We start from the raw sequence: 11,307 nt of genomic DNA on the forward strand, positions 1-11,307 counted from the left end.
CGCACTTAGGGATTATAACCCTCAGGCAGTAGAATTCTCCTTTCTGTTTTGCGAAGAAAAGGAGCTGAATACCTTTTACAGAGAACACCTTTGTATATTTTTAATGCTTACAGGGTTATATCCTATTTTCTTTTGTCTCTCATTCTTTTGCATATTTTGGAGTTTGACAGCTGAACTACGCCATTTAATTTGCATATGCAACAAAAGTCAGACGCATGATTTAGAAGGTGTTTTTATTTAATAAATTGTGATTAATTGGTTAATATTAAAGTTATAAAGAAAGTTATAGCTCATCGAGTAAAGTGTAAAGTGAAGGAGAATATAAAAATATATTGCTTATGTAGCTGCTTTAAGGAGAATAGGAGTGATAAATTTACGCTAATTTCCGAATTTTACAAAAAAGGGCATATTTCAAACCCAATTTGTAAATAAATTAGAGACCCAAAATTACAATAGTGGATGTTAAAATAATGGGTAGACCCTTGGCTACAAGTGTGTGCAATTTTTTTTTGGATCGGGTCACCCCTTTGGACGCAATACCCCGAAATAGGTGGGCCACTTACTAAACAGTACCCGTTCTAACCCTAAAAGAAACAAATTTATTTTATTTTAGTTGCGGTTGAATTCAATTAAGAAATTGTCGACTATAGCTCTTGCTCTGGGAGAAGAACGTACACGTTCCGAGCTAATTCCGTTTTTAACCGAAACAATCTATGACGAAGATGAAGTTCTTTTGGCATTGGCTGATCAACTTGGCAATTTTACAAGTAAATGTCTTGTTATTCGACTTGTCTTTTATAGGTACTTATTAATTGGTTATTTGCTTAAGGTTTGGTTGGTGGACCTGAGTATGCTATGTACTTAATACCACCTCTGGAGAGCTTAGCAACAGTTGAAGAAACCGTAGTTCGTGATAAAGCTGTAGAATCATTGCGTACCGTTGCATCAGAGCACAGTGCTCAAGATTTAGAAATTCATGTTGTACCAACATTGCAACGTTTGGTTTCTGGTGATTGGTTCACTTCACGTACCTCAGCTTGTGGCCTCTTCTCTGTTTGCTATCCACGAGTTTCGCAACCAGTAAAGGCCGAATTACGTGCAAATTTCCGTAAATTATGTCAAGATGAAACTCCGATGGTACGTCGAGCTGCTGCAAGCAAGTTGGGGGAATTCGCAAAAGTCGTAGAAATTGAATATCTGAAGTCAGATTTGATTCCAAATTTCGTGCAATTAGCTCAGGACGATCAGGCAAGTACATAATGATGTGTCCTAATGGATTTTATGTAATATTCTTAAGTTGTTCCTTTCCCATAGGACTCTGTTCGTTTGTTGGCAGTAGAAGCCTGTGTTAGTATTGCCCAATTGTTACCTCAAGAAGATGTAGAACATGTAAGAAAAGATCTTCCATATAGTTAATTCCTATAACGCCAAATATTATTATTTGCAGTTGGTTTTACCGACATTACGTCAGTGTGCTAGTGATTCGTCTTGGCGAGTGCGGTACATGGTTGCTGAAAAATTTGTTGATTTGCAAAAGGCTGTTGGTCCTGAGATCACTCGTGTCGATTTGGTACCCGCATTTCAGGTTGGTAAATGCAACTAACTTTAATCAATATCAATCAAAACAGGTTTACTTTCCGTGACAAAAATGCTACATGTTTAAGCAAAGTTTTTGTTGTTTTTAATATTCATGTAAAACTTCATAACTCTTTTATGATCTCTTTTATAGTATTTGCTGAAGGATGCTGAAGCTGAAGTACGTGCCGCTGTTGCTACAAAGGTGAAGGATTTCTGCGCCAATTTAGATAAAACCAATCAAGTTCAGATTATTATGACATCAATATTGCCATATGTGCGTGATTTAGTATCTGATCCCAATCCTCACGTGAAATCAGCATTGGCATCAGTTATTATGGGTTTAAGTCCTATGTTGGGCGCATATAATACTGTCGAGCATCTCTTACCCTTGTTCCTCATACAACTAAAGGACGAATGTCCTGAAGTTCGGTTGAATATTATTTCAAATCTAGATTGCGTCAATGATGTAATTGGTATTCAGCAACTCTCACAGGTAATATATGCCCTCATAAAAATGTATTTATAAATGTTCATATTGTATCTAATTTTACATCATATTTAGTCGTTATTGCCAGCCATTGTCGAACTTGCTGAAGACTCTAAATGGCGTGTGCGTTTGGCAATCATTGAATACATGCCCGCGCTGGCTGGCCAACTAGGCCAGGAATTTTTCGATCAAAAGCTAAGAGGTTTGTGTATGGGATGGTTGAATGATCATGTCTACGCGATTCGAGAAGCCGCCACTCTCAACATGAAAAAGCTAGTTGAGCAGTTCGGTGCACAATGGGCCGAGCAAGCCATTATTCCTATGATTTTGGTCATGTCACGTAATAAGAACTATTTGCACCGTAAGTGGAAAGTTTTTTTTTCAAATATTTTAGGTATTGCATTAATATGTTTTATTAAAAGGTATGACGTGTCTATTTTGCTTGAATATGCTCGCTGAAGTTTGTGGCACCGATATAACCACGAAATTGCTGTTACCAACAGTACTTCTATTAGCAACAGATCCTGTAGCCAATGTTCGATTTAACGTTGCAAAAACAATGCAGAAAATTTCCCCGTTTCTTGAAGCTAGTGTTATTGACTCACAAGTTAAACCTACATTGGAAAAATTAAATGCAGATCCTGATGTCGATGTAAAACATTTTGCATCAGAAGCCATTGCAGGTATCGCTGCAGGTAAATAAATATACACATAAACAATTGTAGCTATCATGAAATTACGAATCAACTATTAACTGCTTTTTAAAACGCGTAGAAATGGAATTAGACGTATTTAGGAGTGCTATTCCGCCAGTTGAGGGCAAAGTGAATTCTGTTGCCTTAATGGCTAAATTGGCTGTTCAGCCTCCACCAGAACGTAATCGTGAAGAAACTGCATTTAACTGTTAGTTGAGTGAAATTCAATTATACCTTATTTATACATATGTATGCGTGCTTCTCTTATACATTTATCATTATTATAGTATGGAAAGGGCGTAACTCACATTGTCGCTGAAATAATAAAGCCGTAAAAAACTAGAAATCAAAAATTCACTTTTTGATTGATTATGATGCATTTCATTGAATTATAAGTCTCTACATCGTTTTATGCAATACAAAATTTTAGCTAGTTATGGCTGTTTTGGATTTCAACGACGACGTGAGATACGACCTTTCCATACTATAATAATGATATATCTCATCAGAAAAGAACAGCACATGCTATTCTGTTGGTGAATACACTAAGCTACTTTTGAATGTTGCCATCATTGTTTTGTGTAGGTAGCAGTCCGCCTGTGTCACATTTGTGGCACCACATTTTGTTAATATTCTTGAAAATACCAATAATCTTTAACCTGTGTAAGTTATTTGTTCATAACATCTGTTTGTCGCTTGCTATACGGAAATCTGGACTACATCATAATCAAGAGTTGATACTGACAAGTGCTTATACATTGGGGTTATTTAAATATATCTAATCAAACATGTGAACATATTCCATTATTGACTTTTTGAAGCAATTGTTTGAATGATAACGTAACCAGTGTTGAAACATAACATTTTAATTAGTACTTCAGAAACAATTTTGTTAGCAGCTGGTCTACACCTTTTCAAGTTTATAATGAAAATGAATTGATAATGAGAAATGAAAATTGATATGGAGAAAATACAAATTGATAATGAGAAATATAAATTCATATTGAGAAAATACAAATTGATAATGAGAAATGTAAATCCATATTGAGTATATATAAATTGATAATGAGAAAACATAAATTCATATTGAGTATATTTAAATTGATAATGAGAAAACATAAATTCATAATGAGAAAATACGTACACTCAGGCCTATCGCTGGGTGTAAGCGAAGCTACGGAAGCAAAACCAAGAGGTGTAAGCGACCGAAAAGCTGACTGAAGACAACGTGATGACTATGTTATCGTGGCTTGAAGGTGACTGCAGTTATACCCTTGGACAATTAAAAAGAAAAGTACAAAACCAGTTTAATGTAGAATTGAGCACCACAGCAGTGGGAAATTATCTCGAGGGCAGTCTGTCGAGTTGCAAAAAAGTCCATACGCAACCAATAACCATGAACTCGCAGGATAACAAATTGAACCGAGCCGAAAGTGGTAAACAAATAGCAATGAAGGATGAAATAAATTTTAATTTGTTTCGCCGAATGTCAGGTTGCCGATAAAAAAAATTGGCCACCGGGCTACTCTACAGCTCCCTGCTTCCAGAGGGACAAACGTCCACTTTATTAATGCAGTAACCACAGCTGAAGTGTTACACATAAAAAGGCAAACGGGTGCGCTCACACACAGCGGGGGTGTAAATGCGTTGTCCAACTGTAATTTCGGGTTTTATATATTATAAATTTTTTTTGGCAGTGTCCCTTGATGCTTGCTTTAATTCACCTAATATCGCGACGTTAGCTCGCATACTCCAGAGTAATGTACTTGTAGCTCTTCAGTGATATAATTTTTTATTTTCTCATTATCAATTTACATTTCCCATTATCAATTTTTATTTTCTCATTATGATTTTATATTTACATTCCTCATTATCAACTTATATATTCTCAATATAAATTTACATTTCTCATTATAAAGTTGTACTTTCTCAATATGAATTTACGCTTCGCATTATCAATTTGGGATTTCTCAATATTTATTCACATTTTCTCATTATAAACTTGAAAAGGTAGTATTACCAGGCCCGTCGAGAGGGAGGGGGAAATGGGGTGAACCCCCCGGGCCCGGGCTTCTTAAAGGGCCAGAAATATCAGAACCATATTTGTTATTATATTTTTACATTTAAATTGTTCCTTCGTTATAGGCTTTTATTACAAATGTATTTTGATTCGCGTTGATGGCTTCCGACTATAAATTAAAGAAAATGATCATATGGCCCAAAACGCGTACTGTTACAATACGTTTTGGCTCACAGTGCTTTCCGAATTCCGCTGAAACTTGCTAGAATACAACATTCGGCTAGTTTTTCTTCTTGCATCTGAAAGCATAAGTATGTGACCATATTTAATATATACCTAAAATATATAGTACCTCCTGTTGTTTAGGAGTTATAAATGTTTCAACAGCGGACGGTTACATTACAATTCTTGGAAGTACTTTTTAACGCTGCTTTATATTATCGAAAAGCTTATATAACTCAAGAACTACGAATTTATTGAACTGATCAAATTAATTTTGAAGTCAATATTTGCAAAAAATAGTCGGACTATTACGTTACAGAAAAAGACCGTTACGTTACCTGTGCGATATACATGCGTATAGATTAGAATTAGGTTTTTAAATGGCTTGTAGTCTGTTTTATGCAATAACTAGCATGAATTCAGTAGACGTGCGATTTGACATATAATCCAAAGAAATTAAGAACGTGATAATTATGAATACATATTTGAACGGTTCTGTTTCTGGGCAGCTGAAGATCGTTTCGGATAGATTTTATTCTTATAACTCGAGCTCGAGCTTACAATTGCTTCAAGATATTGAGGTTTTTCGCGGCTAAGTACACGAAAAACGGATTTGACGGCCAATTTGGCTTGCTTTATGCCATTTAGTACTATTCTTACCCTTCAAAATACGTGGTGCTTTACCATTTTTCCTTCAGGAATTATGGCCATTGGAAGATGGCGTAATGAGCTAGAAAGCTTGGTTTGGCGATGTTAGATTCGAGGATACGGCGGTTTAAGTGGGCGTAACTCTTGAGGGAAAAATCTTATAGCACCATTCGAGAGTGCATTTTGAAGGATAAAAATAGTACTAGAAAAATACTTGAAATAATTCTAATAGATTGTTACTATTTAATCAGAAAATCTTCTTATTTTAGCTTCTTATTTTGTTTCTTTTGGCCTCGTTCCGTTTTGAAATAATATAATTCTCGCGTTTTTTTATTTTTCTACGTAATTTTTATTTTCTGAGCCTATTTGAGTTAGAAAGAATCTAAATTTTAACTATGGGTCAATAGCACGTTGAATAGCTTACAATGTTGCTTTAATGAGCCCTATCTCTATCTAAATAAAAAATTTTACCTGAAAATTCAATTAGTAAGAAGACTTACGTTACAAATAGTTTAGCACCGAACACACATGGATAATGAAGAGCATAGCATACAACAACAACAGCATAGGAAATTGCTTTATGTAATTGTGAAAGGAGGCCGAAAATGCTCGAAGAAAATCATATTTTTAAATTTTTTTGTCCTGGTGGATTCCGCGACCAAACCTTTTCGATATTATGGACTTTAGAAATTTAATCACTGATTATTTTGTCGAAAGCTTTTTTATTACATTCAAAGTAATACAAGGCAATCGAAGAGAAGCACGTATAATGCAAAAAGTGGTGCCCTTTAAATATAAACAACCCCTAATTTCATGTTGTGCTTTTTTAATTTTCATTAATTTAAAGGTGTCTGAGGATTACGTGAATTTGAATGTTTAAGAGAAGGAGATTCGTGTTAATATTTATATTGTCTGATACCTCAGAATATGAATGACCCAGATATAATAAAAAATCTGCGAAACCTGAGAAAAAACATTTTTCCCCTCGGTTTCGTTTTCGGAGATTTGGGCCATATGCTTTTAATTTGATACACTTATATATAGGGGGCCGTGATTTTTTAGTCCCGTGCCCGAGCTTTCTCTCGACGGCCCTGAGTATTACACATAATAAAACAGTGTGGAAAGAATTCCATTTTGCTGCATATTAACACCTTTTTTTATTCCCAAGCTATAATTTATAGAAATGGCAAATTTTCGAACGTTGCCTACAATTATAGTTTACATAAAAAAGGGGCTGTTGCTCTGCAGTTTAAAGCCCTGTATGCAGCTCTCAAGAAAACGGTCAAGAAAAAATTGCCATTATTTCGTGTGTGTGTCCAAGGAATTTTGACATTTTGATACTTCACAGCCTGTTGCCTCACTCTTTCCTCAAGAAATAATGGAACGGGCATATATTTCTGTTGCAAACCTGCGTTACCTTCTGCTCTTTTTCACAAAAAACTTTAGAAAACCGTAGTAGAAAGCGTAGTAAATTCCTTAAGAACTGCGTACTGCCTTAAGGAAATTTGACTCAAGAAAATTTCTTAGCCATTTTTTGTACGTCATTTTATATGGAGTTTTTGCTTTTCTTGAGAGCTGCATACAGGCCTTAATAATGCGTTTACGAATAAGGAAAATTGCTCACTGCAAAAGCATCGTATGTACATATGTATGTGAATCTATGTTCGTGCTCAGTAATTCCAAATCATTAAATTTGTTTCTCATTTATTGTCGATATTCCGTAAGTGTATGTCTTAATGTAATTTGTTTCTTTTTTCTACTTGCAGCGTAATCACTTAAAATTCAACATTTTCATTTCAACTTTTTTATCATTTTTTAAATTTAGCCGAAGTTAAAAATGGCAAGGATTAAAAATGACCTGCTCAAATTAATCGAAAAAACTTAAAGCATCATCGGCAAGTCGTCAACCATAAAGAGCTGGTGTATTGCAAGAAATCGCAGAGTATCACGGTACAAAGTGATTAATGAGAATTAAATAATATATTTAAGCATTACATCCAATTAGAGTACTACGGATAGCACACAATCTTGATTATTTAATATATGCTTCAATAAATCATCAGCTGTAAGCGGTAGTTCACTCAAATACATACAATAATACAAATAAAATTAACTTAACCTTGATGTTATTGAATTTAAGTTTTTATTGCGTATCTATCATAAAAATGGGGAACAAACAAAGCTAAAACTGCGCACAGACTGCATTCATAAACATGTTTTTACTGTATCGAAAAGCGATGACCATTAGCGCACACAAGGGGTAGAAATATTCCTACCAAAAATTTGTTCGCTAGATGACGCTGGGGTCAGGATATTCCTAAAAATTGCATTTACTTGCCGATTTGGCTCGTATTTAGAACATATGTTAGCCAATTGAAAATAAATATTTGGACTAAAAACATACTAGAAAGGTGGCATTGTAGCCGAGATACATATTCCCAACATTCGTATATACTGGGAGAATGATATATACCTATATATAAATATGTCACAATAAAATGTTGAATGCCCCTTTTTGAGAGCACTAATATATCTAAAACCAATTACGCTGTGAAACTGAAACTTGGCACGGGTGCATTAATTGTAAATACCCCACTTATGGCGAAATGTGGAAGGCATTGGAGAAATGGAACCGCTTAAGCTAACGTCCTGAAATTTGCCACAACTAAATATGTTATCAATATCGTACTTACGACGGAAAGTGGCAGGTATTGGGAAAAAGGGCGTGGCACCTCCCATACAAACTGAAATTCTCATATCACTTATCCCTGGAACCGCTTGTGCTAACGTCCTGAAATTTGACACACTACGTATGTTGTTAATACCGTGCTCACGACGGAAAGTGGCAGGTATTAGAAAAGGGGGTGTGGCACCTCCCATACAAACTGAACTTTTCATATTGCTTATGTCTGAAACCACTTATGCTGACGCCCTGAGATTTGCCACTGCTATATTTGTTATCAATAACGTACTTACGACGAAAAGTGGCAGGTATTAGAAAAGGGGGCGTGGCACCTCCCATACAAACTGAACTTCTCATATCGCTTGTGTCTGGAACCACTTATCCTGACGTCCTGAAATTGACCACAGCTACATATGTTATCAATGCCGTACTTACGACGGAAAGTGGCAGGTATTGGAAAAGGGGGAGTGACACCTCCCATCAGGGTGTCCAGATCGTTTAAAAAACGCGCAATATCTAAAAAAAAATCGCCAAACATAGCCAATTTTTTTAAAATAAAATTCATGAAATCGATTAGTTTAAAAATGATATCTTGTTATAATATAGTTTTTAAAACCAAAAACGAATATAATACCTTTAGAGGGTAATAATCAGGGAACGGATTTTTAGGACCTAAAAACCTATAAAAAAGGCGAAATAAAATAACGAAATAGGCTGGAAAAGGCAAAATAAAATAGCGAAAAAGGCAGGAAAAGGCACTAGGTATTGCAAAAAAATCAAAATAAGAACAAATAAGAAATAAGAACAATCAAAAATTTTAGAAATGCTTATATTACAAGTAAAAAGAGAAAAACTATGAACTAGTTTCATTATATAAAAAATTTGTACTTTGAATCTTTGACTATTTTCTTCTCTCGAGTTTCTAACTCATAAAACTTTTATCTGTATACATAGTTGTAGTAACATTGAACCACAAGATGCATTTTGAAGTTTTCTGGCAGCATTTTCATTCGATTTTCGCGAAGAAAAGCCTTGAATGCACTAAATGTGCGCTCGACGTAAGTTACAAGTGGAGCCCAATTTAAATATGGAACGTTTGAAACGTTCATATTATCAGGAATAAGGGCGCTTTCCTCGCCCTTTACAATTTTATCCACACCCCTTATTGTCTCCAAGCCTCCGTTAGCTTAGGCTTTGAATTTCTCCAACACCAATTTGGCAAGAGGTCCTTGCGCTTATATAAGCCGCATGGGCATGTGTATATTTTTTAATCTTAAAAAAAAAAAATTGCAAATGCTATAATCACTTTTTTAAAGGTAGAAAAGGCAAAAAAGGCAAATATCTTAAAAAAGGCAAATAAAAGGCAAATATCTTAAAAAAGGCAAAAAAAGGCAACATCAAATGTGTATATACGGAATCAGGGAAAGCTAAATCGTGGACATTCTTAATCGAATATACTCTATCTCTTTAGCAGAAAAAAAGGGAATTTCCATAAAATCCGTTCCCTGGTAATAATAAATAACACAAATCACTTATATATGAGCCGTTCTTTTTTAAGTCGGTCGGATTTCGTAAAAAAAATTATGTCATGCCTCCGATTCGCTTGACATTTTTTTGTGGGTTCTATACATGAAATAAGCTAACACGTGTTCGAGGAATTTTTTTTTCAATGTTATTGTGGCTTAATAACATTTTATTTTTAATATTTTTTTTCTTTTTTTTTCTTCGGAGATATGGTATGTCAAAGTTTGCATTTTTTCGTGATTCTGACTAATCATGTACTTCTTCTAATCGTTATATCTCGGGTTCTGCTGAAGGTAGAGACTTCATCTTAACGTATTTTAACGCTAAGAAACGGGCTTAACATTTCTATATATAAGGTGGCCAAGACTGTCCTAAAGCTAACTTAGCTATTAACAGTTGAACTTTTTGAAGTTCATTTGCATAGTGAAGACCAGTAAATTAGAGATTTAAAATACCATCGTAATCCTTGTTTGATTCTCTATAAAAAACGTGGTTAAAAAAAATGGGGGGTTTTTCAAGAACTATTTTTAAAATATTTTTCTTTATGACGATATGGTTTATTTTGTGAGCATCAACAATTATTTGTAATTTTTTCGAAAACTTATGTTAAGATATATTTGGTAAGGTGTTAAACATCGGGTTTTTGCAAAAAGTAAAATTTTATTGAGGATTCCGATAGAATACCTATCCAGATATAATATTTGTATGGCAAGATTTTTCTTTAAGGCTACAAATACCTAGATGTGGGCATGGCAATTGCAGGACTAAAATTAGCAAAACGCAGATTTTATTGCGGATTTCGGCAGAATATTACAATTAACAATATTTATTCCACAACTTTTTCCATCCATATAGATATTCTGGCGAAATCTACAATAAAGTCTACATTTTTGAACTTTGGTTTTAATATAGCCACGTCCAGTTCTAGAATACTCTTTGATTGAAAAAGTTGTGGAACAAATGTTGTTAGCGTTTTACAATTGCCACGCAAAATTTTAGAGGTTTGTCGCCTTAAAGAAAAATCTTGCCGTACAAATATTATACCTGGATAGGTATTCTACCGGAATCTGCAATAAAATTTAAATTCTTGCAAAAACTCGATGTTTAACACATTACTAAATATATCTCAGCATAAGTTTTGGAAAACAAATTACAAAAAATTGTTGATTCTCACAAAACAAACCATCTCGTCATAAAGAAAAATATTTTAAAAATAGTTCTTCAAAAACCCCAATTTTTTTGAACCACGTTTTTTATAGAGAATTAAACAAGGATTACGATAATATAATTTTAAATCCCTAATTTACTGGTCTTCACTATGCAAATGAACTTCAAAAATTCAACTGTTAATAGCTCAGTTAGCTTTAGGACACTCTTGACCACCTTATATATAGAAATGTTAAGCCCGTTTCTTAGCTTTAAAATGACGTTCAGATGAAGTCTCTACGAT

At 34.4% G+C, this 11,307-nt stretch overlaps 1 protein-coding gene across 4 annotated transcripts in view; it reads left to right on the top strand.

Annotated features, from left to right (window-relative positions):
* The window catches only part of LOC118735266 (serine/threonine-protein phosphatase PP2A 65 kDa regulatory subunit), an 8,580-nt gene extending 791 nt beyond the window's left edge, over window positions 1-7,789 (top strand). The window contains exons 2-10 of one of the 4 annotated variants that reach the window (XM_036464918.1): window positions 614-767; window positions 830-1,248; window positions 1,315-1,389; window positions 1,448-1,585; window positions 1,730-2,071; window positions 2,141-2,426; window positions 2,488-2,760; window positions 2,840-2,968; window positions 7,476-7,789. In XM_036464918.1, the coding sequence (XP_036320811.1) occupies window positions 614-767; window positions 830-1,248; window positions 1,315-1,389; window positions 1,448-1,585; window positions 1,730-2,071; window positions 2,141-2,426; window positions 2,488-2,760; window positions 2,840-2,968; window positions 7,476-7,501 (1,842 nt within the window). In that variant the 3' untranslated portion in view covers window positions 7,502-7,789. Of the gene's footprint in view, window positions 1-613; window positions 768-829; window positions 1,249-1,314; window positions 1,390-1,447; window positions 1,586-1,729; window positions 2,072-2,140; window positions 2,427-2,487; window positions 2,761-2,839; window positions 2,969-3,047; window positions 3,095-7,416 lie in introns of those variants that run through there. The other 3 variants (XM_036464917.1, XM_036464920.1, XM_036464919.1) reach the window with 3 other exon arrangements.
* Window positions 7,790-11,307: the final 3,518 nt, after the last annotated feature.

This window comes from Rhagoletis pomonella, unplaced genomic scaffold, assembly GCF_013731165.1.
Source record: "Rhagoletis pomonella isolate Grant_MI unplaced genomic scaffold, Rhpom_1.0 Rhpom_scaffold_00003, whole genome shotgun sequence".
Classification (NCBI taxonomy): domain Eukaryota; kingdom Metazoa; phylum Arthropoda; class Insecta; order Diptera; family Tephritidae; genus Rhagoletis; species Rhagoletis pomonella.